We start from the raw sequence: 27,903 nt of genomic DNA, 5'->3' as shown, positions 1-27,903 counted from the left end.
ACCCCAGTCTACAACTGCTCTTGTGAATTTCCACATTTCAGGCGTGTGGCCCAAGATCCAACACTTTGGAGAGAGGCCTCGGATGGGACAAGGTGACATCCCATGGCTACTATGTCTTTTCCATCCCTACCTGAATATGATATAAACTTGCAGTGCTGAGAAAAATGCCTAATCAGGATCCCTGCTGCTGCTTCCTAAATGGATTTACATTTCACACTGGCATCAAGCAAAGTCGTACTTGGAGTCGACCCAGTGAAATCAGTAGACTTAGTTGGAGATCACTCTTTGTCTTCCAGTTTATGAACTCTGACAGTCCATAGCTCACAGAGAACTTCCTCTTTGGATGGAGGATCTGACATGGATCCTGATAGATTCCGACAAGCCTTGCGGAACCCTGCTCCTCCTGGCGACTCATTAGATGACCTTGTTGAGGACTGGAATAACCGGCTCTTGGCAGCCATTGATGAGATCGCGCCTAAGCGCCCTCTGCGACCCCGTCGAAACCGGGCCCCTTGGTTTACTGAGGAGCTCCGGAAAATGAAGCGGGATCTCAGACGGCTAGAGCGAGTATGGCGACGGACTCGTGACGGAGCCTCAAGAACATCTTACAGGACGCTTATGAAAGCCTATGAGATGGCTATGAAAGCTGCTAAGAAATCTTACTTTGCAGCTTCCATTGCATCCGCTAGCTCTCACCCGGCACAACTTTTTAAAATAATTAGGTCAATAACGTCCTTAGGAGGACAACCAAATTTAAGCACAAATTCGACCTACAGCTGTGAGGCATTCGCGAGTTTTTTTGCGGAGAAAGTCCTGTTGCTCCGCCGTGACCTCCCTGCCAATTTAGATACAGTGACTGAACTGGAGGCCCCTCGACTGACTTCAGGTCCAGTGTTGGACCATTTCGATTGGATACTCCCTACTGATGTGGATAGATTCCTCCAAGTTGGTAGGCCCACCACCTGCCTCCTTGATCCGTGCCCGTCATGGCTGATTAGGGAGTGTCCAGATGTTGCGCGGACCCCCCTGGTTGAAATTATCAATTTGTCCCTTGACACGGGGACATTCCCAGGGGAACTGAAGGAAGCAGTGGTGTGTCCACTCTTAAAAAAAACTTCATTAGATCCCTTAGACCTATCCAATTACCGCCCAGTTTCAAATCTTCCATACCTGGGTAAGGTAATTGAGAGAGCGGATGCTGAACAGCTTGGTAGGTTTCTGGAGGAAACATCGGCATTAGATCCATTTCAGTCCGGTTTCCGTCCTGGTTTTGGGACGGAGACGGCTCTGGTTGCCCTAACAGATGATCTCCGTAGACAACTGGATCGAGGCGGGTCAGGACTGCTGATCCTTTTAGATTTGTCAGCAGCCTTTGACATGGTCGATCACGATCTTCTGGACCACCGCCTCGCAGACGTAGGGATACAGGGCATAGCCCGTAACTGGTTGTGCTCTTTTATCTCTGGTCGGGGACAGAGGGTGGCACTAGGGAGGGAAATGTCGTCGCGCCACTCCTTGGTGTGTGGAGTGCCGCAGGGTGCAATTCTCTCCCCAATGCTTTTTAACATCTTTATGCGCCCCCTTGCCCAGATTATCCGGAGCTTTGGGCTGGGCTGTCACCAATATGCTGATGACACTCAGCTCTATCTGCTGATGGATGGCCACACTGACTCGGCCCCGAACACACTGACCAGATGCTTGGAAGCTGTGGCTGGATTGTTTCGTGGGAGCCGATTGAAACTAAATCCTTCGAAGACAGAGGTCCTATGGCTAGGTCGGGATGGCATGGGGATGAGGGACCAACTCCCTTCTCTTGTGGGGGCCCAATTAGTGCCATTGCCTTCCGTTAAGAGTTTGGGTGTAATCCTTGATGCCTCCCTTTCGATGGAGGCGCAAGTTACAGCAACAGCCAAGGCGACATTTTTCCACCTTCGCCGCATCAAGCAGTTGGTCCCTTACCTTTCCCGCCCCGACCTGGCCACAGTGATCCATGCGACGGTCATCTCCAGGCTTGACTACTGTAATTCGCTCTACGCGGGGCTGCCCTTGAAGCTGTCCCAGAAACTCCAGCGGGTGCAGAATGCTGCAGCGAGGCTCCTCACGGGGTCTCTGCCATGGGAGCATATTCACCCAGTGCTTTTCAAGCTGCACTGGCTCCCGGTGGAGTACAGGGTCAGATTTAAGGTGCTGCTTTTGACCTTTAAAGCCCTTCACGGCCTAGGACCCTCGTACCTACGGGACCACCTCTCCCGGTATGCCCCATGGAGAGCCTCAAGGTCCATAAATAGCAACACCCTAGTGGTCCCGGGCCCTAAGGAAGTTAGATTGGCTTCAACCAGAGCCAGGGCCTTTTCAACTCTGGCTCCGGCCTGGTGGAACGCTCTGCCTCATGAGACCAGGGCCCTGCAGGATCTGATTTCTTTCCGCAGGGCCTGTAAGACAGAGTTGTTCCGCCTGGCCTTTGGCTTGGAGCCAATTTGATTCCCTCCCTCTCTTTCCCCCCCCCCCTTTCTTTTCCTTCTCCTCCTGCGATGAGGCTACATTTTAATATTTTAATGTTCCATTATTTTAATGTTGTATTTTGTTTTTGTTTTTAAGTTGTAATCATTCATCTTGTTTTTATTATTGCTTGTAAGCCGCTCTGAGCCTGGCCTTGGCTGGGGAGGGCGGGGTATAAATAAAAAATTATTTATTATTATTATTATCTTTCATCTCTAAGCAATCTGCATTTATCAAAGCAATGATTCTTGAGACCTGTTCAACTTCCTCCTCGAGTAAAGAGCTTTTATCAAGCAGAAAGGCCAGTGGCACTAATGATAGACTGTACCCTATAATTTTCCTCACTAAATCTCTGACATTATCCTGCTCAATTTGATTTTGGGGCATGACCCTCAAGAAGGCAAAATGTCAGCAGACCGATGCTCTCCCAAAAGCCTTTAGCATCAGGGATTCTGTTCAGTCTTTTTGTACTCAAGTACCATCTGTAAAAAACCTTCAGAGAAAAACTTCTGGTAGAAAGCTTTTTTTTAAAAACACACACCTCAAGCCAAACCTTTGTGCTTTAAGTGAATAGTTTTTATTTGCTTCTGAAAACCGTGGACAGTAGAGTCAGTGGTTCTATATTTTGCAAATTGGTCTGCAGAAGTTACTAGTCTGATACAAATTCACAGAGCTTGATACACGGGGGGGGGGGGGGAGAGCTACATTTATCTCCCATGATTCGTGGCAGCCCCAAACAGTACCAGGGCCCATGGAAACCTACTGGCAAACTCAGGTTTGGGTGTGGAAGGGGGTGGGCTTACAAGTGGCACTTGGGGGCGCTTGGCGCACTGCCAGGCCTATTCCACAGCCATCCAAACATGATCTGGGCTTTTTCTTAATGCAGGATGGGCAAGCTTGCCAACCACTAATTATGTTTTTACTACCTGGCTAGCTCCAGCAGACTTGTGTAGCTAAACAGAACGGGGGGGGGGGGCAGGATCAGGACTCTAAGCTATGGAAAAGCTTCCCTACTTAAAGTCAGTTGTTAATCCTTGCAAATGAAATTCTTTGGAGAGAGCAGCGTGCAGTTTGGTGGTGGAGGTGGAAAGGCCTGTTTCTCGCCATGTCGTCTTCGGCTCAGGAGGCAGGCAGGGTGTCTTGTCGTTTTCTGCCTACATGCCATGAACCTAGAAGCTGGCCTGAGGCTTATGCACTACATGGTTGACACTCCCCACCCCCCATAGACATGTGTTGGGAGAAGGCTAAGCCAAAAGATTCCTTGGCTGTATGAAAGCAAGATGTCTCCTGACCTTGAGTATATAAACCTCTTCCTCTAGCATTGTAGTTTCCAAACTTTCTACCTTTAGTGAACCTTTTCTACATCCTGCTCACCTTCCATGAAACCTCCATGCATTGCAAAGCACTCAGTAGCAGGTGTGGATTGAAAGAGTGTGGCCTCCAAACTCGGCACGCCTAATTGTGCAGATGCACCTTGTGCAGGTGGCCCAGCTGCTTTCAGGAAAGCTGGGCTGTCATTACTGGTTTTCTCACTGAGAAACCCTGATGAGCTTCTGAAGGGCTCCAGGTTTCACCACAACAGTCTGAAAAGCCCCTGCTCTACAGAGTCTTAACAGGATTTTTGGGTCAGAGAATCCAGTTTTCCTACACTACCTCCCCAAGCAAGATGATAATGGATTTTGTCCCTTTGTTTAAGGTTTCTTCAAAATACAAGTCATGCAACTGTGGCAGCAATGCCACCTTCCTCGGGACCAGCGGTGCTACGTTCTCCAACTCCCGCGGCAGAGTTTCCCAAAGCTGCCAAACTGTCAAGCCCCGAAACTCCTAGACTTGGCACAGGCTTCTCTGAAGGAGATGATGTTCTCTTCTTTGATAGTTTGCCTCCTCCGGTGCCCAAACTGAATGGCTTGGCAGAAGCTAAAAAGGTATCAGCTCCTCAAATTCTCCCTAACTGCTGCCCCATGGGAGGGTGCAGAGTCATAGTGCAAGGATCAGTCAAGCTGCTAATAGCTTGTAACTTCGTCATTCCAGATGGGCTTGGAGACCAACCACTGGGTCGTCAAAGATTTGTGATAAGGTTGCCAGCTGTTTAGCCCAGCACAAAGGACTGTGGGAGTTTTCAGGACTGGACATAGACTGTGCTAAAAGACAATAATAGGTTTCATTATTTTAAAATGATTATTTCGATTGTAGCTTTTGCCTTGTATGTTCAGTTGTAATAGACTTTTAGCCAATTTAGTTGATAAACAGGAAAGTAATTCTGTGAGTTTTGTAACTTATCACAGCAGCCTTACCAAACTACATTTCCCAGGATTCGGGGGGGGGGGCGTTTGATCTGTGCAATGGGGTGTTTGTGGGTGTGTGATATTTGTGTATGATGGAGAACAAGCATTGGCCTAGTTTCCACAAGCACAGTAGAGCTGTGAGAAGGGGTTATATGGTCTTCAGTGACATTTAAAGTCTACTCAGTATTGATCCAGAGCAGATTCCAGTGTATAGTGAGCAGAGTAAAAACTTAAAACACATTGCCAGGTTCCCAAGAAATAGAGGCAATTATATTTCATCTAGCAGAGCTTTACTGCTACTGAAGGCAAATGAGCATAATGGTCACAAATCCAATACATTCAGGATTGGAACTGTCCATAAGAAATCCAGTTGCAGCAGACCTAACTTAAACTTGCAATAATTTGTAATCAGTCTAAACCTTAACACGAAGCATACTATGTGCAGAACGCTGCACCAGAAGGAAAAGAGATAGAAAGAGAAAGTGAAACCCAGGCTCCTTCTGGCCTCTTATTATAGTCAGCATGACCTTGAGAGAAAGATAATAGGACCAGTTTAAAGCAGCTGTACTCAGCTTCTCTGAAGGAATAACCCAAACACCAGGAACCTTCTGCTTGTTTCTTTCACACAGAGAAGCTCCCAGAGGCTCCCAGAACCCTCTTGAATTAATTACACATCAAATCAATACTTCTACACTAAGAAATGCAAACTGACATTCAGCTCCAGTGATCCTTGCTGGCTTTTCATACTGGTTTTAATTGCTGACTTTTGCTACATGTCTTGAGTCTTTCTTTTGTTGCTTTTAGATGGCAGCTATAAATAAACTACGTGCAAAAGGCCGGGTGCTCACCAAAGTGGACCCAAACAGCATTAAAAGGAAACGATCCAGTCTAGACATTCCGGAGATTTCTGAGAGAGCTGAGAAAAACATCCCTCTGTCCCAAGGTATGGAAAGTGTAGAAACTTTTTACAAAGATAGCCAGACTTGCATCGGAATTAAGTCGCTTGGGTCCAGCCCAGTGTTTCAACCAGCTGGTGTCAAGCTGAATGGTTTGGCTTGAAGTTTCTCCCTGAGACAATGGGCAGAAAACAGTGCAGGCTACAGGCAGCGGGCTTCCATCTTTCCTGTCTCGCTTAAATGTCTGGTTACGGGCTACATGCCTGCTCTGTGGAAATCCCTGAGATTTCTGTGCTGGAAATCACTGGTTTCTATACGAGCAGAATTGAGGTAGCAAAAGAGGATAGCTCTCCTGACTTCTCCTAACTTGATTCATAACATTTGTATAAAGTCCCTCAACATAATTTGCTGCCTTCCGTGGCTTCAATATTCCTGCCAGTAGATATTTATACAAATTTTGAATTCTCTCTTCCTCATCCATTTTTAGAAATTCATTTCTCACCACTAGCTGACAGACCCATTTACCTCATTCCCTTTTCCTCTGTTGTCAGTCATTGGCTGTCAAGTGGCAAGCCTATTGAGTTTACCCTGAGAGTTGCAGCTGAGGTGCATGACCAAAAATACACCCGCAGCAGCAAGAGTTTGCTCCTTGGGGTGACTGGGGAAATGAAGGATCTTGGCAGGTTATGTAATAGATTCTCTGATTATTGTTGAAATAATTTCCCTGTTGGATCCAATCAAAGGCCCATCTTGGGTATCCCTTGTCTCCAGAAGTTTCCAGCCAGATGACCCTGAGGAATCTGGTAAGTAGGGCATGGTGGAGAAAGGCGTGCCCTTTTTTTTGTCTGGGGTGACCCAAGCAAATCAAAATTCTGCACATTAGAGAGGCACAGGTAAAAGATCTCTGTTTGTATATCACACTATCTATGCAACACCTACTGTCATCGGAATGCATTACCTTAGTTTCTGTTGCAGCAGAATATCCTTTGGAAATAATGGCTAAGCACGTGTATATGTTTCTCTTCTGTTTTTGTAGATGTTGATGCAGCAGAACCTGCCGGAAAGAAACTACGCCAGCAGCTTGCGTACTTGGAGTCTGATGAATTTCAAGAGATCTTGAATGCTAGATCCAAACACACGGGTGTCCTTAAGGAGGTAAGCCCCTCCCGCAAACAAGGGAACTGGCTGGGAATGCCTGCATGTGGGTGCTATTGGGAGCGTGTAAAGAAGAAAGGATCCTGCCCAGCAGCAGAAAATAGGACTGTGTCATCTTCAAGAGACATGCCTAACAGTTTTGCAAGAGAGGCATTGATCTGATCTGCTGGCCTGCATTGTGTGTCAGAATTCACTACCAGAAATTCAGCATTGACCATTTTCAGTGCAGGAGAAGAGACTGCAGTGGGCTTCACGTCTGACCCCTCAACTGTGTTTCCCGGAAGTCTGCTTTAAGAATGTGGCAAGTATTGAAAGGCCAAGCAGACTTCTGGGAAATGTAGTTGCTGACCAAAGAAGAGTCTGAATGCAGAGAAACATTTTTCTGACAAAGGCAAAAATATGGGTTCTTCATAAGTCTGCAAAGCAGGGGTGGGGGCCTCAGACCCAGGGCGCCAAATGAGGGCCCCTGGGCTCTCTGTCGGGCCCTTGGGACCCTTCCCAGACTATACCCCTCAGGGGCCCTGCTCTTCCCCCTCCTCGAGTGGCTTTGCCTGGCTGGAATGTGTCCTTAAGCTGCAACCGTGTCTCTTGTTTGCGAGGTGGGCATGAGTTGGCTGTTGCTGCGCTTTTCCCTCTGGCCTGGGCAAGTGTGCCTGTGAGGGTGAATGGCCCACAGGCTGAAAAAGGTTCCCCACCTCCCCACCCCGTCACATGATTACACAACTTCATTTTTTGTTATCAGACGTTTGTCTTATTTGTTGATGTTTGCAGTGGGAGGAGCGGGTGTCTGGTTTATTTTATTATTTGTTTTAATCAGCTTTGAGTACCATTAAATATCCCAATATATGCTTTTCGTCTTTAACAACCGCCCCTTGTCTTTTCACAAGGCCTCTGGTTTTGCTGTTAGTTCAGTAGATGGCACTCTTCCTCTGAGTCAGCACTGAATCAGTTCCCTTCTGTTGTTTTGGAAATGCATCCTGCCTTAGGCATCATCCAGCAGAGTCCTAACAGCCCAGGACCCTGCCGTTTTCCTTTTTAAGTTAATGCATTAATGCATTTGCCTTTATCAGGAAATTTTCTGCAGTCTTTTGTGTACCCTTTTTGTACCCATACATGTTGAACATTTACAACCTGCCTCCAAATGAGACATTGCATATTAGATACCACAGTTAGAGCTTTTGGATTCCCTCAGGTGCAATGCCTTTTGAGGAAGAAGGGTTCAGTTACAAATTGTCAGATGTTGGGCTTTTGAGTGATGAAAGATCACTGGCTCTAAGAGTGACTGCATTTCAGGGATGAAAATGTTTCCAAGCAGCCCATCAGAATCTGTTAGTTCAAGAAGGGGTCTGAACAAGCTAAAAAAATACAAATGTGTGTGTGATATTTTTTTTAATTGTTTTTATAATTTCAGGATGAGGATTCAATTGAAATTAATTACTAATTGCTTATTGCTTCTGAAAATCCTTTTTTCAGCTATGTGGGGTTTTTTAAAGTTTCATTTACAGTGTTAACAAGTTCTATATTAGCTGTTTACACATCTAGATTAAAGTTTCATCTCTCCTCCTGCCACAGTTTGAGGCTGAGCTGCAGGAACGCTATTTTGAGCCCCTGGTGAAGAAGGAGCAAATGGAAGATAAAATGCGGAGCATCCGAGAAGTGAAATGCCGTGTTGCAACGTGCAAATCGGTGAGTGAAGCAGCCCCTTGAAGTCCAGCTTGATCAGTGTTGGGTGAAAAATTCATTTTGACCCTCAGGAACCGTTCCTCGAGAAATCTGCTCATGAGAGGACCCAGGGCTGCCTTTTCCTGTCACGATTACAGCTGCTTAGAACAGCTAACGGCATCCTCCATGGCTGCACAGAAAAAAGGTTGCTTTGAAATGACTGCATCATACATGCAGTCCCTTTCCTGGAAATTGTGCAGTCAAAAAGATGGCAGTGTCCCTTGTAGACTTACAAGCATTTTAAAACCACTTCTCCCCCCCCCCCCCCACGGAGGAGGTAGATGCACTCTTTACAGCTTCAACATCTTTAAAGAAAGGAGAAGGAAGCCTTCTGGCCATCTCATAAGTACAGTGTGGACCAGGGATGAGGAACCTGTGGCTCTCCAGATATTATTGGACGACATTTACTCCCATCCTCCCCACCATTGGCCATGCTTGCTGGGGCTGATGGGAGTTGTATTTCAGCAGCATCTGAAGAGTCACAGGTATGGATGCAGGGATGAATCGGTTCATCGATTATGTGGCTTAACCTGAAGATCTATATTCTGATCCATGCATGGGTCTGATGAGCAGGCAAAATAGGTAGGTATGTTCCAAAACATGAAGTGAACTGCAATCCTCCCCATCCTTAACCCCAAAAGGGCATCATGTCAAGGTCTCCACGCTCCGCACTTCAGGTACTCACGCTCCTGCAAAACCACAGCGCATCCTGCTAGGGGCGTAAACTGCATCTCCCAAACATATCAGGATGTGACCTGAGTTTTGAAGGCAGCCCCAGGTCAGTGGAAAGTGATCCTCCCATGAGGATTGAAAAAATAATAGCATTAGCGGAGTGGGTTGGCGCCAAGAAACAAGCTTTAGCTTTCCTGTGCCTAAGTCCCAGGGAGGGAGAATGTCCTTGTTGGATCCTCTTCGGTTTGTGGCCTCCTGCACAGGTCAGTTTGCTCTCCAAAAAGGAATATTCACAGTTAAAAGCCCACTCTTACTTATTTATTATTACATTTTCACCCCATCTTTCCCCCAAGAAGCACCATTCCTCCTCTCCCATTTTAGCCTCACACCCACCTGTGAGAGAGGGTGGGCAGAGCCATAGTTCCTGGCCAGAGCATGGCAGAGTGGGCTTTGAGCCTCGCTCTCCTAGGTCCTAGTCCAGCACTTCCAGTCTCATAACCATCTAAAGTTTTGTAGCCAAGTCCTGTTGAATACAATGATAAGCAGATCCAGGTTGTATTTTTCACACTGGTATCCTGTCTTTCCGAATAACCCAGGTCAGTTCACAGCAATAATAATAATAATAATAATAATAATAATAATAATAATAATAATAATAATAATAATAATTTATACATACATACATACCCCACCCCGCCCATCTGGCTGGGCTTCCCCAGCCACTCTGGGCGGCTTCCAACAAAATATTAATATACAGTCATCCATCAAACATTAAAAGCTTCCCTAAACAGGGCTGCCATAAGAACAAGAACAAACCCATCACACAGCATTTCTTTGTATTAGTTGCTGGTGATGTGGCTGCATATTTGTATTTAAGACTTGCAGAAGATGGACCTCTTTTCCATCATTAAAATGCCCTGATCCTTTGGTGAGTTTCACCATTGATGCAGATAGCTATTGTGCGATCTGCATTTTGCCAAGATTTACACCGTGGTGACAGAGGTGGTCTTAAAGAGGAAGAGGGACCAGTGTTGGGGGAGCAGAAGCAAAGAGTTCAAATGGGATGTCCTCTCAGGTGTACAATATAGCTGCTTCCCTCTGGTTCGCAGAGTAATTTGCTCTTCTGGCCCAGCAGAGGACTGGGTTTTCACTACAACAGTGACTTTGAAAAAGTTGGAGAAAGTGTGTGTGACTCTTTATTTCCCTCTCTCTTCCTTTTACACAAGTGCAAGTATACCTATTTCAAGCTCCTGGATTCATGTGTGGAACAAAATCATGACTATCACTGGCATGATGGTGTAAAACGATTCTTCAAGTGTCAGTGTGGAAATAGAGCCATATCTCTTGACAAGCTGCCAAAAAAACACTGCAGGTAAGAGGAGCTGCATTCTCCCCTTCTCAAGCAGACCGTTGCATAATCTCTCAACCCTACTGCATTTTATCTGCAAAGGTTTGTCAACGTGCATCTCTCATCCCTGGCTGTAGACTCTGAAAAGAGTTGCTAAATAATAGTGATCTGGTTTATTCATTTTGTTTATTTTTGTTTGGTGGGCAAGAGCTCACTTCACCATTTGTCTAGACCAGTGGCCCTCAAAGGGTTCAGGAATGCCACCCTGGTGTGGCAGGAGAGGATGGCAAGAGTGGCTGGAAGATTCAAGGACAATCAAAGAAGCATTTAAACATTTCAGTGCAGTATAATGTAGTATCAAAATAATTTTTTAATATGCAGAATATGGATAGATATCCTTTTTAAATGAGAGCAAGCGCCTCAAGTGATACTGTGGACAATCCTAGTTGTGTTTTCCAACTGTCTTTCTTGTCAATAAAACATTGGATGTGATGCAAGCAGATTTTATTCTGCAAGTGTGGCCCAGAGAGAAAAGTTTGAGACCAGTGGTCTAGTCAGTCCTTTCCAATGAGAAATGGCTATGAAGAGGCATGAAGATAATGCCCAGAGTAGTGGAATGGGGGGGGGGGGGTTCTTGGACACTTAAATGGCAACGTTCATGTAGGAAATGAAACCTTAAAACAGTTTGTTGCAGCACTGCTACCAACAGCTACTGAAGCAACCCTGATTTTTCTGTCTTCCCTTTTCAGCAATTGTGGTCTCTTTAAATGGGAACGTGATGGAATGCTCAAGGTAAGAGGAAACCCCAGGCTACCTACCTACATTAAGAAGCTGGGGAAGCTGTGGTTTATTTTAATTTTTTTTCATTTAGTCCCACTTTGTCCCTTTTATCAGCCCAAGGGTCCCTCATTAGGAACATAGGGGTGGCCTGCCAGTGGTGGGTGAGGCTGGAGCCAGACAGTCACACACACACCCCTCACACACACAGCCATCCGTTCCATTTTCCTTTCCCCTCCTTCCCTCATCTGTTTCTTCTTCCCGCTCCTGCCCCAGAGCAACTGAGCTTTTAGAAAAACCTCCTGGGACCCAATGATGCTTCTGAGAGCTCAACTTTTACAAGCTTGATTGGCGCTGGGGGAAATCCTAATTGCAGCCGAGGAGGGAAGGATTAGGCCTCCCTGTGTGCTGGGACCCTCCCAAAAATAGCCCCATACACTTCAGTATGAGTGAGGGAAGAGCTGAGTAGTCCTCTCCATTGGGCCTAGACTGGGAGCTGAGCTGAGGAAGGGGGAGAGGAGTTCCATCTTTGGAATTGTCCTCCTATACTAGTTGGTTTATATCTATAATCCCCTGGGGCGTTCTCCTGTGTCAGCCTCACTGAAATGAATGAGGATTGCATAGCAGGTGAACTTTCTGGTGAGTTTTACCTGAAGAAGATTGTATCCCTGTGTTTTGCTTCTTGATAATTTATTGAGAATTATTTATTGAGCTGGCTTTTATTCTACCATATTGGACACAACCTCACTGCACGTTTCTCCTTTCTAGGAGAAGAAAGGTCCCAAGATTGGTGCAGAAACTCTTCTACCAAGAGGGGAAGAACAACCGCGATTCCTCAGCAGTATAAAATAGCTATGAAAGTTCTTTCTCTCCTTTACACTTGCCTTTTGAATTTGTCTCTCATGTCTGGTAAGGTGCAAGTAGCTCTGTGTTTCAGAATGACTGAGGAGTTCCTTCTGAAAGACATAGACTGCAGTAGCAACCCCACTTACCTGACAGTAAGCCCCATCCAATTCAGTGAGGTAGATGTTGCTAGAGACCCCCAACCATCTTTCCTTCATGAAGTCTGAATGATCCTTTGCTTTGGGCTGTCTTTGCTCAGTCTGTAATGTTGAATGGGTGAACCCGGTCATTCTTTAGGATTTGCTTGTCACTTGATGAGAGCTATTTTCCTAGACTGCGTGTTGTATGTTTTCCAAGGAATTAGAAGATGCCTCTTTGAAACTGCAGTTTCTGCTTATGTAACTGTAGCCAAATTCAGCTGTATTATCTGACATTATCTCAGAAGTGCCACAAGAAATATTGACCAGACTAGGCCCATGTCCAGAGAGCGATATCAGCGTTAAATAGTCCTTTTTATTTCTAGAACTTACACCAAACTGTGTGACTGTGTATATATTTGTAATATGCTCTCCACACTAATGTATTTCCCCAAATACCCACCTAGAATAATTTTCCTATTGAAGGGGAAAGTAGTTTGTGATTTTTAGTGAGGCAAGTTACCTTGTTTTTATTGCTTTTGCTTTTAAAACTTTTTTTATCTAGCTTAACATTTTAAAATACTTCTAAATTTGGGTCTGGAATCTTTTATCAATAGTTTAGAGGGTACAGGCTGCTTCAGACTGTGAACGGTCTGCTGCAAAAACATGATCTTCTGTGGAAGCAGTCAGAAAAACCTGTATTTCGTCTCTCCAAATGACTATAAGGTTTCTTATTAAACACAGCAAGAAACAATGGAATGCCCAAAATTAGAACATAGGGCTGTGTGAAATGGAGCTAAAACCTCATAAAACAAAGGACTTTTTTCTGAATGTATGCCACGTTGGCTCTTCTGTCTTCCCTTGTGACATTATGTAGAGAGGGATGTTCTTATCTATTCATCAGTTATCACTAATTAATTTGCTTCCCTTTCAGCTGTTCCCATATGTACTGCAAATATCAAAAGTGTTTCCTTCAATCACTAGTGTATTTTGTTCAGTGAACCAGTGGCATACAATTTCTTGGCATGTTATTGTTACTGGAATCTCTTGAAAACTGTAAATATCTTAACTACAGTGCTGTGATTGAAAATGTCACCAAGTTGTATTGGAGCCTGGTGTATATGCAGCATTGTAAAATGTACAAAGGGGGCCTAAACAGCCCAACATATATTGTTTACAATAAACACTCATAAAAATCTGTGTTGAGGTGCTTTGAGTTTCTTACTTCCCCTTCCTCTTTCTTTTGGAAGTTTTGAATGAGGCAAAATGACTTGCTTTGCTCTCAAGTACCATAATTATGGTGGCCCTGTGGTCTAAACCACTGAGCCTCTTGGGCTTGCCGATCAGAAGGTCGGCGGTTCAAATTCCCGCGATGGGGTGAGCTCCCGTTGCTCAGTCCCTGCTCCTGCCAACCTAGCAGTTCAATAGCACGTCAAAGTGCAAGTAGATAAATAGGTACCACTCTGGCAGGAAGGTAAACAGAGTTTCCATGCTCTGGTTCACCAGAAGCAGCTTAGTCATGCTGGCCGTATGACCCAGAAGCTGTACGCCAGCTCTCTCGGCCAATAAAGCGAGATGAGCGCTGCAACCCCAGAGTCGGTCACGACTGGACCTAACGGTCAGGGGTCCCTTTACCTTTACCATAATTGGCTGAAGACGGGTGTGGTTTTTTGTCTATGGCTGATAGTTTGACATTTAACTGCCCAAGAATTTAATAACATCATCCTTCTTAACAGGCTTAAAAAAATGCAGCAAGCCTTCAGCAAACGTGAAGAAGCGAAAGGAGGAATGGCCCTGGTTTTATGTTGTTCTATGGGCAATGTACATCAGCTGTTATAATTCATTCACTGTTTAGAGGTGATACCACAGCTGAATGATTTCAACTGAGAAGATTCCCACTAGCATCATTTTATTGACTATGTCATATCTCTTTTGGTGGAATCTCTGAGCAAATCTGCTCAAATCTGCAACACCGTCATTTAAAAGGGCTTTCTCCAAGATACAACATCATCTTACAGTGAGGAGTCATTAAGGCAACTGCTGGTTTGTGTCTAACCTCAGGAGGAGGAAAGAAAGGGATTCCCTTTCATGCACACACCTAAGATACAGAGATGAAAAAGAACCTCTTCCTATACTCTACAAACCCATATTTTTAAAACCTCCTGAATTAGCCCTGGGAGAGGGATGGCTTTAAAATCGCTCTCCAGCCTGTCTAGTCATGCACTTTGCAGGATATTCAGCACTAGCCATTGATTCTGATTCTCTTCTTGTTTTTGCAATTGCCTGAGGGATGTTGCTGCAGAAGAAACTGGGATTAAGAGGATTGTGAGTGGAGATCATGAAAAACAAGGTGCTGAGATGAATTGCAGGTGGAGATCCTCAAGCCTGGGGGAATTGTTCTAGTGAAGGAAGAGCAATGTGCCTGCTTTGGAGAATAATATAAAGGCCTTTGAAGTTTCTGGCTTGGCATTTCTTTCAAACCATTAGGATAAACGTGACTGGACCTTGATGCAGTATGTTAAAAATGTGCTTTGTACTTTCTTGCTGGAAGAAGTAGCAGGCCAGCTACTAATGGAATTCCTAGGTAAGAAATGTTTGCTTATCCACTGGGTTATTTTCCAGACGCCAGCTGCCAAGCTCCCATACTGAAAGCAAAGATGAATCCTAACCCTTCCATTAACAACTTTGTTTTCATTTGGTGCTCCACAGTTGCCCTGGATTTGTGGATTTTTTTCTGTTGCTTTTGGAACACCTAACAGTCTTAACTTTTCACACACTTGCTTTGTCTCATTAAGTGTTAAATAATAATAAAAAATCTCTTGAAAATGTAGGTATGTGCCTAGACAGCATCTAAAAGCATCTGTAGCAAAACTAACTGTGTGTGAAAACCATGCCAGCTTTTATTACTAACAAGTGGGACCTTCGTGGTGCAGCTACTGAAGCATTCAAAATGGTGGACATTTTCATAGGACTCTTCTATATGCCAGTGAATAGTGCCTAATTTTGTGTGCTTGGCTGGCACTGCTGTTGGTGAGTCATGTTGATGGGACGTTTGGCAGGAGACACTGCAAAACCACTCAGGTAGGGGGCCCACGCATGGTTGTCGTCAGCAGTTCCACTACAGCAGTTTGCTTAATCAAAGGCTGCCTTCATAAATAAATGGAAGTGCTTCTGTGTATGCTTGCTTGAAATGGTGCAGCCATCTTAAAGTCAGCTGTTTTTTTGGTTCCCGTTTTTCAAAGAGCCCTGGCTGAAGACGGGGTGGGATAGCTGGGAGCAACTTTTGTTGGGGGCCTGAGCAGGCTGCGCCCAGGCCTAGGTAGGCATTGGTGTACTCTGCAATGCTCCCCAAAAGCCACAGAAGGTGATTGTTATTAGCTGCAGAAAGTCATTAAGCTGAGAGTTCTTGTGTTTGATTTGGTATAAATGACATTTCCAGCCCTTAGGACAGCAAACACAGACTTCCCCATGTGCTCTGCGAAAACTTCAGAGCTGCCCTCGAGCTCATCTGGTGGGGTGTGGGACTGCAGGGACTTGCAAAGAAGGAGGACATAAATTATGCATCTGAAAACAAATCTGTGTATTTTGCATAACAGAACGATAACTGCTTTTACATTTTTCTTTCTGCAAAACCATGATGCAGGTTAAAGAATGCACCTCCGTCCAGAGAACCTCACTGCATATAGAAAATGAGGATGTCAGGGAGAAGGCTAGGCTAGAGTTTGTAGGAGAAGTAATAAAGGTAAAGGGACCCCTGAGGTTGTGACACTCATCTCGATTTAAAGGCCGAGGGAGCCGGCGTTTGTCCAGCTGTTTGCAGACAGTTTTTCCGGGTCATGTGGCCAACATGACTAAGTGAAACCATGACTCTGGTGAAACCAGAGCAGCACACGGAAACGCCTTTTACCTTCCCGCCAGAGTGGTACCTATTTATCTACTTGCACTTTGATGTGCTTTCGAACTGCAAAGTAGGCAGGAGCTGGGACTGAACAACGGGTGCTCACCCTGTCGCAGGGATTTGAACCGCCGACCTTCTGATTGGCAAGCCCAAGCGGCACCCACGTCCTCTAGGAGAAGTGATAAGTCACTTTAAATACTTCATTTGAATCCTAAGTTAATCTTGCCACCAGTACGTCAAGTGCAAAACTAAAGATTCCTCACACCCTTAATCGTAAAATCTTTAACTGGCAGCAACTCTAGTGGTGTAGTTGGAGTGTTGGACCTGGGAAAATCCTGGGGAACCATGGAATTCAGCCTAGCCTGTGAAGATAAGATGAGGAGGAACCATGCAGGCCACCTTGAGGAAAGGCAGGAAATAAATGTAATAGTAAATATATAAACTAAGAAAAGTGATTGCAAGAGGCTAATATATTTTTAATAAACAAATACAATGTTCTTTGCTCCATATTCTAAAATCATTTGAAACAGATACAGCACAAGCTGGCATTGGGGTTTTTTTCCCAATGCCCCTATCAAAATACAGTGCTTATTTCAGAATAATGCTTATGCATTTGCTCTAATACAAAGTTTGGTCAACCTTTTTTGGCCCAAGACCACATGCAGCCTTGACCAGCCCAGGGCTGCAAGCAACAGGGCCCCCTCCACATTCCAGGCACACACTTGCAGGACACACACCCAAAGCAGATCAGCAGGGGAGGAGGGGTCAGCGTCAGGCTGATAACTGAGGAGGTGGTTAGTCTTCCTGCCAGGGGGCTGGACTAAGCAGGGGTTTCGCTTCCCTTTGCTCCCTTGTTCAGATATGCACAGGTCTAAAAGATCCCGTTTTGCCCACAGCGATTTGGCCTTTGCTCCAAGGACTGGAGGTGGCGGCGTACCAGCGCTTCATGATACAAAGCAAAGCAGCACCTATGAGCCAACTCGATACTAGCTGAAGCCCTGGTGAAACAGGATCCATGGAGAGGGGATCAGTCATGTTTCCATGACTTCATCTATATTGCCTTGCTGGCAGTCCTGCCAATCGCATGCTCAGCAGGGACTTCCCATTTTCATTGTTTTGTGTTCCCCGCTCTTCCTCTCTGCCCTAGACAATGTGCCGGTTATATAGGTACGGTGGGTAGAGACCGTCATAATGGTACTGGCGCCATTGCTCAATCTGCTCTCGGCTTCTCTCATCCTGCTCTGTAGAGGGAAGAGAAGTAAAATTAAATCATTGGTGGTGAACATGGCCCACGTTCTGGTTTGGTTAGGTTTGCTTGTTGCTTGTTCACCTCAGGGGGAAACTCCTTTTGTATATTCATAAAACCGTCTACAAGAGAGGATCCATGACAATTCAATGGGGGGGGGGGTGTAGAGAGGGGAAGTTAGGAGTCGTGGGGGGATGGAACAGTTGGGGATCCGTGAAGATTTCCGGCAGACTGGAGGTCACAAAGCCTGCTGCCTCCCATGCTAATGGTGCCTCTTCTCTTAGGAGGCATTGTCTGGATTTTATCTAGGACCTTTTCATAGTAAATCCCCATACAGAGTCTACAAAGATGTAGTTAAGTTTTCCAACAGAGATAGACCTAATCTTTATTCTAACTGAAATGGAATTTCTGATCTCTAATATTTAGCACCCTTGCAGTACTCATCATGTAAGAAAATAACTCCTAATAGGTCCTAAGATATTCTGTAGGTCAATTAAAGTGTCATAGGTTCCGAATCTATTAATATTTGTGATTCTATAAATTAAATATCTAACATTTTCAGTATTTCTGTATGACTGGGTAGGGTCACAATAAAAGATTAAAAGTTATTTCTTACTCCTTAAAGAAATATATTAATTAGAAAAGAAAAAAGATACAAAATATTGCCAGTGGTACGTTTTGTCCTGCTTTGTTTTTTCTAAATGAAATCTTGCAGCTTTTTAACATACATTATTTGTAGGTCTTCAAACCAATGAGGCTCTTGATTATGATCTCCTGGTCTTCCAATTTTGAGATTTTACATTAATTATTAACAATCTTTAACTATTGTATACCAAGTTAAAACTATCCTTTTCAATAAGGACAGCAGACATTACAATTTGATGTACATGCTTTCATGTTCATAAGGTTTGCATATCCAATTCCTGCCCTACTGAACTAAGTGGAGCTTACATCTGAGTAGACAAGCATGGGAATGTGCCGTTTAAGAAGTAAAAACTGAGGGTAAGATGAATCTCCCCTTTTCCAGCTTTGGAATATCTAGAAATCTGGCAGTATCAGCATATATCAAGAGTATCCACCATTACAGGGAAAGGGAGCTCTGGAAAAATATCTGGATGTATTGACACACCAGGCAGACACGCTTGATGCAAAGAGCAGCATTCAGCTGGGGCTGCACTTCGAATTCCAGAGAAAATTTGATGGAAAACTTGCTCCCATATTTGCATTCCCTGCCGAATGTGGAAATGGTAGGAAATGATGTGGTGGTATGGTTAAAAGCAACATGATTTACTAGGTAGGAAAAAATATGTATGGGGAGCAAGCAAAGCACAAGGCAACAATTCAGACTGATTTTTTTACTCTCTCCAGGGTTTCTGAAGCCCCTCCGTGTTATGCCAGAACCCATGATGTAACTTGTATTTCTTGAGGAACTGTTACTACATTAAATTAAATCAGAATCCAAAAAACCACACAGCCCTGCTTAGTTCTTTGCAATGAAGAAGGTTTGGACTAAGTTCCTCAACATGCTGCACAACATATTACCGTACTTTTGAAACGGAGGGAAGTTTCCAAAGCAGATAATGGGACTGGGTCGTTTAAAGGAAGTCAGCCAAAAATCACCCTTGGGAATGATATGTTGGACTTGTGTTAAAAAGAGTGAGTTGGCTGAATTTAATTCTCCCATTTTAATGAGAAGCTTAAATGTATCTGGCTACTCAGCTTCATCCAAGTGGCAGTTGCCCATCCACCACCCTCTCAATCAACTTACTCCCCCCCCCCCAATTGAGAGCTAGTTATCTAATGCCCCCCTGGGCTCAGAGAGGGCTTGCCTCCTTCAAGGAAGTGGGGATCCCCTCTCACAACAAAACTCCGGTCAAGAGGACTGTGGTTAAGCTGTGTCCTGTCCACATCCTCAAACCCATCTCAAAAGATGGAACTAAATTGTGAGTTGGGGATTTCACCAGGATTTGTTTTAGCTACACAGGCATCTCTGGCTTGTTGAGTACCTCACGTTTGGGGGTTTTGCTTTCTTACTAGGTTTCCTATGCATTTAAAAACAACTGTGAGGCCTTCAGTCAGTGCTGAGCACCAACCAAGATGGAACTGATATCATGATTTTTATCATACCCTCCAACGTTCCTCAGATGAAAATAGGGACATTCTGTTCTACACAGAACCACTGCCTGAGCATTTTCTCCTGGTCAAGTACAAAAGTTATTAGAGGAAACACACAAGACTGCAGTATTTTAAGTACAGAAATCTTTGAACTTATGAAGTGCATTTAGGGAAGCCTGATGGGGGGGAAGGAAACCCGAAATCAATAAATACAACTAACTAGCAGTTGTACTGATGTAGAATAGAATGTCCTTATTTTTGTTGGAGGGCTTGTGCTATACTGGGGCAAGAAATGCAAAGCATTTTGTTATGGGGCCTGAAAAAAGGCTACATTTAGATGACAGTATTGGAAAATTCCATCCAAATACTTGTTTTGAAAGGGAATTGGATCAGAGCTGCCACACCTGCCTGGCTGACAAAGTGGCTACCAGCCTCTGCACAGGATCCGGGGACCCAAGGGCTCTTGAGCAGCGTGTGCCACAGTTTAGAAGTTCATTTCCATATTTAGTACGTTTCCCAAACTGTTTCTGCCTCCCTCTGAATATGCTTTCAGGGTTTGCTTTTTAAAAAAATATTCAATACATGATTGTCCTCAGCTGAACGACGCTCACAAAATCAGAACAATTGGCAACCTGAGACAAGAAGGAGTTTGTTGTGTGTGTCCTAGTGGTATTAAGTAACTCGCATGTTAAGAACAATTCTCTTCAAAACTACAGATAGGATCTCATGAAATGGAGACTTTTGCAACAGTATCCTGAAAGCAAAGAAAGTTCTCTTTCTTAACATCACTTGCATTTCACAAGAAACCTTCTGTCGTCACTGCAAGCCGGAATTCACAAGCTAAGGAAGACTCCATGAGGTTTTTATTTAGGGCACAAGTGGTTAAACTGCAGCCATCCAGACTTGGCCAGAGGTTCATCACCTCTGCTTTAAAGGCTACGGTGGCACTTCCCCAAACCTTGCTGTTCTCCATTGTCCCCCGCAGATTGCGAGGATATCAGCACGTGCATTTTTCTACATTGTGGAGTGTGGCGCTTGCAGTGATCAAGTGTGCACCCAAAGCATGGAAAACACATGACACCCCTTTTGCTTCTGTTGCTAAACCCTGTGGTCTTACCATCACGCTCTTCCTCAACAAAGTTCTCAAACTCGTTCCTCTGCTCCTCATAGTATTCCCTCCTTTGTTCATCAGCAGCCAGCATCTGGCGGGTCTCGGCTGTATTGGAAGATGAGCAGAGTATTAGCCAGCAGGCCTGAAAAGGGACTGAGGGATGCTCCCCTTGTTGCACCGAGCCACTTCAATATGAATGTCCTATAAATCTCCCTTGACTGTAAGCCTTTCAGTGCTTAACTAAAGAGCAAGAATGGAAAGCCTGCAGCTCACATGCCACCTGCAAGTCTCGAAATGCTTTTCTATTTTAAAACAGAAAAATAACATTTATTAATGCTATCCAATTATTGGATTAACCCCAACTATTTAAGAGTTAATCCAGCTAAAAAGGAGTGCAAAAGCCCACCCCTTGAAGTAGCAAGAATTAACGTGCTTTTTAGACTAAATAGGCAAAAAGAATCCAAACTGGTGATGTTTTGTAGCCTCAAAATTAGTCACCTTATTTTGCTTGCAGCAAGCAGCTAGTTTGCATTATTCACTTTCATCCTCATGAGGTCCTTGGTTTGCAAAATCTTCTGTACCCTTGTGCTCTGTTATCAACATAATTTGCTCTGGGCTGTGGGGGGGGGGGTAATCTGAGTGCGGGGTGTGAGTGGTTCCACTCTGAGTCAGGGACTTAGCACTGGGTGGCCTTTTGGTGCCTCTGATGGTGATTCTGTGAGTTTGGAATACCTGCACTTGAGGAAATCTATCCATGCCCTTCATCTCCCCAGCTGATCATTAACAGAAAGTGCAATTAACAACAGAAAGGTTCACTGCTGTTTGATATTCTAAGGTCTTTGTTTATTTGGCTGCCTGCTGCCCCACAGAAAACAGCCCATGTGTAGGAAAGTAGCATCTCAGGGAGAAAAATTCAGCCTAGCCTTCTCCCCAAGTCCCTGATAATGCTGTTGTGCTTTTAAGTAAAAAGGGTGGGGAGTAATAAACATGCAAACCCACAACTGTATTCTGCAGTAGTGCATTCCAGAAAAAGCTTTACCCCTGAATTCTGTAGATTGCATAAAATGCCCAGCGGAGAGACTCGCCTCTGCTCTGAGTGAGGTTCTCAGAAGAGGGAATGGAAACTTTCCTCTCTTGCTAGCCTGCACTATCTTGTAGGAAGATCCTACTAGATGAGGATTTCTGACCTGCCCCAGGCACTGCACCCAGCTGCACCACTCAGCTGCTCTTAATCAAGGAGCATCGCTCTGTGAAGTCAAAAGTATTCAAAAGGAGAACTAACACTGTTTCAGGGATCCTGTATAAGGCGGCTGGATGGCGCCTGGTGTGCCTCCTTCCAGCAACTCCTGCAGCCCAGCTGGTGCCAGAAGATTGCTCTGTTTTCCTTTGGACCCCACCAGAGAGGCTGAAGGGGGGGGGGTTGTCGACTGGGCAGCCCAGGACCTCCATACACACAGCCCAGGCTTGCGCCCCAGAAAGGTCACTTGGGTGTTGCAAATGCAGCAAAAAGAATGTGGGAGGCAGCAGGGACAAGTTTTCTGCCTCTGCAGCCACAGCGGGTGCTGTGATTCTCCAGCAGTTTGGCTTCAGCCCTGGAGGCACACTCCATTAACTCTTGATGGGTGCCAAGAAGCAAGGATCCTGTGTATTTTTTGTTGTTCAGTTTAAGTATTATGGGTTGTTGAGTTGAGGGTAGCAAGCAGTGGCGGAGGGATGCCAGTAAAGGAATTCTGACTTTGGAGAGGCATGTGACACATTGGATCAACCATGTTTGGCTTTTGTTTCCTGCATTTTAAGTGCTCCATCAATGTGATGCACAAGGAAAGAGATAGTATTGTCTTTATTATTGTCTCAGTCAAGTTCTATGTTGAGAGGGGTCATGTTTGGTGGTCACTTCCAGCTGCTAAATGTCCTGGGAGTGGTGAGAAAGTGAAATGCAGGAGGGGGCCGTCCAGCCTGCGTGTGTCTCAGAGTGGGTGCCGACTCTATCCTTTGTGTGCAAGTCTGGCTGCTTGCCCAAAACGCTCCAGGCATGTTTTTGTCTGCTAGCCCTGGGAAAGTGCTGCACACAACTCCCTTTGTGTTATTAAGCTAATGACAAAAACTGCAGGAGTCAGGGATGCAAAATGCTGCCTGCCCAGGGGTGACAAAACAGTCTGAGCCAGCCCTGGTTGCTAGAAGGCAAGATCAATCACTGACCGTACTTTTTAAATACCGTATTTTTTGCACCATAACACTCACTTTTTTCCTCCTAGAAAGTAAGGGGAAAGGTCTGTGCGTGTTATGGAGGGAATGCCTATGGGTGGCATGCCTACGGATTTTCCTCCTCTAAAAACTACGTGCGTGTTATGGTCGGGTGCGTGTTATAGAGCGAAAAATACGGTAATTACTTTAAATGAAGTCAGGTGTGCATTTCTATGAATGCTGTTTAGGGTTCTACCAAGGGGGGCTGAATCTGGTCTTGCAGGGCCTGCCCACCCCAGAGTTTCCAGGGTGCTTGCAGCTGTCTTCCCATTTAATTTGCACAGTCCACATGACTATCAAACAGCACCAATCTCAGTGCTTTTCCCCCTCTGTAAAATCAGGTTTTCCCAAAACAGAGATAATCTAGTAAATTGGGGTGAACTGGGCTCCAAACCATTCCACTCATGTTTGCAGATGGTTTGTTCTGTATTCCTGAGTGGGTAGATCAGTCATCATTTCCTGTCACTCCCCTTTCCACACCCACTACTTCTGAATGTGCGTGTAACTATTTCCTGCACACTCCTGAATGATGGAGTCTAGTTATAGACATATTGGTTCTGCACATTTTTGCAGAACCAGGAAAGTGCACAAGCAAATTTTCAATTGCCTGGTGCCTGGCTGCATGCTTTTGCATACGACTTGGGTCAGATTTTTTCTTAAGAATGCAAGGGACACGCAAAGCTGTCTGCGCACACCCTGTCAGTACTCAACTGGCGTAATAGATTAGAAGGCAACAGATTAAAAGGCAGGGACAAACACAAAAAGGCCAAAGTTGCTCCCCATATACAAATACAAATACTTTTATCTGTGGACTACTCTGGTCTAATTCCAATGAAGGCAAAGAGGATTAACAGCTAAATAACGTCTGAACGTGGCCAAGCCTGTGCTTGAGACCTGCTGCTTCCCTAAACTGCAGAAGGAGACAGCAGGTCTCGGCATTGCACTCAGGTATCTTGAGTTCACCAGGATGCCCTGCACCTCCCACTCTGTCCTCCTAATGGACCACCATGTGGTTTAAACTAATTAAGAAACATCTCATACTTTCAAATACATTTCAGTTTCCAAAGCAACAACTTAGCTAATTTAGAAATGCAGCCAATAAGTATGCGTATTAAGAAATTAAATGAAAACCCCCAGCTACAAAGAGTTTTTCAAGTACTGACTTACACAAGCAAACTTTCTTATTTTTTCTTCCTGCTTCCTTCCACTATCACTCCTCCGCACCCATGTGCCAGTCTTTGACATCCCACTGCCTATTACTCTAGAGTAGTCATATTCAATCAGATAAATGGATAGTGGTGACCACTGCATACATGTGTGTTTCGATATGAAAATCAGAAGAGTAAGGAGCCTGTTCTAATCTTCACTGATCAGTTAATAAATATTTCACAGCGTAGCAGACAATTTAGGAATGTGTCCAAAAAACAAGAGATTAAAGGAACATTAAATAAATCACAGCTTTCCGTAAACAGCTTCCAAACAGTCTCACCATTGAGCTCGTCTCTGGACTTGGTAGATCTTTTGCCTCTTTTCTTGAAAAAGTTAGAGGCATCTGATTCCTTCATGAAGACTCTCTTTTTAACACCTGGAAGTAGAAAAATAAGGGAGCCTGACCACTGGTGAGAAATGGGTGGGGGTTATTTATTTTCAAAAATGTTTAAAGTAAATATGTGTCTTGTTTATATTGTCTTATCCCTTTCCAAAGCCAGTTAATTAATAAAATTGAATCTCCCCACTTACTTTCCTTGCTGAGTTCTCCAGCTGCTGCTTTCTTGGACTCCACAGCCACGGCACCACCTTCTTCAAGAACTAGAGAAGGTGAAGTATAAACCCAGTTTTGGATTTAGTGAGAGTAAGTACAGAATCTTGGAGAAAATCACAGATGATTTTTTAAAACTGTTACCTGCTATATTATAACATGGCAAAGATAATTGTTCTTCTTAACATGCCTTGGATAGCAAATGCACTAAGGTTTAGTCTATATCCTGGACAGAGCTTAAAAGCAGTATTGCTAGTGTAGTAGCTAGAAACTGAGTATCTTTTAGCATTTGGTGATTTGATGGGGAAACTACAGTCTCTCTCATCCCATTAAACTGACAAATGCTGCCATTTGTTGCCCTATTATTCCTTGCTGAAATTCAACCTTTCCTTGTAGTTATTATTGCAAATCATACATACCAATCAGAAGCACTAAAGCCATGAGGCAGGAACGGAAAAGCACTTCCTTCCACTTCATCTCTGCTGTGTTCCAGCCGGCACAGTAATGAATGTCACAGCAACTTTTGCACACAGAAAAAAGAATAAAAAGAGTCCTGTTCTCTTTCTAGGAAATGAAGCAGAAAGTGATGCTCTTCCCTGGGGGGGGGGGGGAGAGAGGAGGAACCTGGGATGGCGCTTGACTTGGGAGCTCCTGCCTTGGCTGTAGAGACAGGTTCAAGGGAGCATGGGAAACTCAGCATAGGAACAAGTGTGTAGCAAACATGCTGGCTCTGAGACACACACCCAGCGGGGAAGGAGTTGTGAACAGCCAGGCAAAGTGGGGAGACTCATGGAAACCAGACATATTATTTGCAAAAATGGTGACGGGGAAGTACAGATTTAAGCAAGAAACAGTCTGACTGCTGAAGGGCACCTGGGTGGCGAGGGTAGTAGTAGCAGCTGCAACTTTAGGGTGGTGGCAGAGCTAATATGTGTGTCTGATTGCATCTAGTTTTCAGTTGCAACTGAATTCACTATGTGAGTAACCTTGTGCATCAGACCAAAGGACCACCAAATCCAGTACTCTGCTTCCAACTGTTTCCAGTAGTGACCAGCAGGGCATGAAGGTAACATCTTTCCCTCTGCCCCACCCCATCACATCTCTGAACTTGTGCCCAAGGCAAAAAGGAGGTACTAGGCACAGTTGCTGAAAAAAAACACATCTGGTGAATGGAAAAGTAAGTTATTGAGTTTCATGAGCTCACTATTTTCAGGAATAAGGTGGACAGGATAGAGCCTTACCACAATTTAGTACAATCAGGATGCACTTTCTTGGAGGAGGCAAACGACAGAGGCTGGGTGTAAATGTCTGTCCCATATGGACGATGCTGATGATGCTTTGCTAATGATTCTTTATGAAGACCTGATTCCTTTTTTGATGGAGTAACATAGATGGTGCTGGAGGAGACTCTTGAGAGTCCCATGGACTGCAAGAAGATCAAACCTCTCCATTCTTAAGGAACTCAGCCCTGAGTGCTCACTGGAGGGACAGATCATGAAGCTGAGGCTCCAGTACTTTGGGCACTTCACGAGAAGAGAAGACTCCCTGGAAAAGACCCTGACGTTGGGAAAGATTGAGGGGACGACAGAGGACGAGATGTCTGGACAGTGTTCTCAAAGCTACTAATATGAGTTTGACCAAACTACGGGAGGCAGTGGAAGACAGGAGTGCCTGGCGTTTTCTGGTCCTTGGGGTCACGAAGAGTCGGAAACGACTAAATGACTAAACAACAACAACAAAATCACATTGTGATGTTAGTGCACTCTACCAATGCCATCTATTGAATGTTTCTTATTAAAATCTCCTCAACAGCTGACTTACTGGTTTCCAGGGAAATAGGCTCTTTGAATCAGGGCTGCCAATTTGAATAAATGATTTGGGTGGCAGGTATGCCCTGCCTCACATAATTAATCCCATGTCACAGCAGACACACACCATTTGAATGGCAATGCCCATCAACCCTGGGGGACCCCTCAAATATTTTTGGGGGGGCAAAGGGACCTTGACCCCTAGGAATTGGCTCCTATGCTTTAAATACCAGAAAGCATATGAATGTTGAGCTAACAGTTATCAAGTATCTTAAGAGGTACAAGTGAGGCTGATGATGTTTCACTTGGACTAGAGAAACTTGTGTCCACTTGGACACTTTGCTCTCAGACAACTTGAGGGGGAAGACCTAAGCTCCCTTTTCGGTGCCCTGAAAACAAAGCAGCAAATATGTGTTCAAAAACCACATCTGTGGTGGTGAGAGTAAAAGATGATAGAGAGTAAAAGATGAGAGTAAAAGATGATAGACAGACAGACAGATGATGATAGATATAGATAGATGATAGATAGATATAGATGATAGACAGATAGATATTCCCTCCATGCAAGCTGTGGAATGAGCAACATTAAGCAATGAAATAAGCTAAACAATCAATGATAAAGTAGCAGAGAAGCCAAAGTGGGGCGGGGGGGGGGGGGAGAGAGACAGAGAGACAGAGAGAGATCTAAGGAAATAAAAAATATCTTCACCTGGTGCCAAAAACAGTGTTCCATGCAGGTCCCCTGGGGGAGCATCCAATAACTGGGACACATAACAAAAAAGAATGCTGGATTTGATGAGGCTTTTTATCCATAAAGTAATTCCAGTGAAGATGAGAGTCTAATTCAGTGTCATCCATTCAATTTTACTGTTTTAACAGAAAATAACCAAAAACTAGGGGAAAGAGATTGGAGTAGGACTAGAATAGAAAGGCAGTCTAAAAGAGAAGATGTATCTGAATGCTGCAGAACTGAGGTGTAAACATTCATGTTCAAATCTACCACTTCAGTCCTGAAATGCCGCATTGGCAGCCCCCAAGTTATGGAATGTACAGAAGTGCTTGAAAGTAAACGCTGAGTTTGTTCTCCTGGCAGAGCAGCCTGTGAAGCGGATGAATGGGGGTTTATGCCCTGAATATGTCTTTGCCACTTCTCATGCTTCTACTACAAACAGCACATGATGTTCCTTCATGTACCACACAGGATACCATTAAGCTACTGAATGTGTCTAAGGATATTTTCCCCACACTGAACAAAAATTGACACACCTTCACAGCATTGTCGAGTTGGAAGGGACTCTGAGGATCATCTAGTCATTAACCTTCTTCCTCCTCTACTTGAGTGGCTCTTGGAACTATGTTGACTGTGTGGATCAGGATGGTTTTGCTTT

General features: G+C 44.6%; 2 protein-coding genes across 6 annotated transcripts in view; one reads left to right on the top strand and one right to left on the bottom strand.

Annotated features, from left to right (window-relative positions):
• MCM10 (minichromosome maintenance 10 replication initiation factor) overlaps positions 1 to 13,532 on the top strand; it is a 28,563-nt gene extending 15,031 nt beyond the window's left edge. For all 5 annotated transcript variants that reach the window (XM_083701422.1, XM_083701423.1, XM_083701421.1 and 2 more), the window contains exons 14-20: positions 4,196 to 4,424; positions 5,589 to 5,727; positions 6,717 to 6,835; positions 8,408 to 8,521; positions 10,456 to 10,601; positions 11,327 to 11,369; positions 12,123 to 13,532. In XM_083701422.1, coding sequence (XP_083557548.1) covers positions 4,196 to 4,424; positions 5,589 to 5,727; positions 6,717 to 6,835; positions 8,408 to 8,521; positions 10,456 to 10,601; positions 11,327 to 11,369; positions 12,123 to 12,206 — 874 coding nt within the window. In that variant the 3' untranslated portion in view covers positions 12,207 to 13,532. The remainder of the gene's footprint in view (positions 1 to 4,195; positions 4,425 to 5,588; positions 5,728 to 6,716; positions 6,836 to 8,407; positions 8,522 to 10,455; positions 10,602 to 11,326; positions 11,370 to 12,122) is intronic.
• Positions 13,533 to 16,367: 2,835 nt separating this feature from the next.
• Positions 16,368 to 26,237, bottom strand: UCMA (upper zone of growth plate and cartilage matrix associated). Its single transcript, XM_083701689.1, has 5 exons — positions 25,127 to 26,237; positions 24,689 to 24,757; positions 24,438 to 24,533; positions 20,711 to 20,809; positions 16,368 to 17,473 (listed from the first exon to the last, which is right to left on the bottom strand). Exons 1-5 carry the CDS (start codon positions 25,182 to 25,184, stop codon positions 17,376 to 17,378), a joined length of 420 nt encoding a protein of 139 aa, XP_083557815.1. The 5' UTR covers positions 25,185 to 26,237; the 3' UTR covers positions 16,368 to 17,375.
• Positions 26,238 to 27,903: the final 1,666 nt, after the last annotated feature.

This window comes from Podarcis gaigeae, assembly GCF_964106915.1.
Source record: "Podarcis gaigeae genome assembly, chromosome: 10".
Classification (NCBI taxonomy): domain Eukaryota; kingdom Metazoa; phylum Chordata; class Lepidosauria; order Squamata; family Lacertidae; genus Podarcis; species Podarcis gaigeae.
This window is presented reverse-complemented; position numbering and strand designations above follow the sequence as displayed.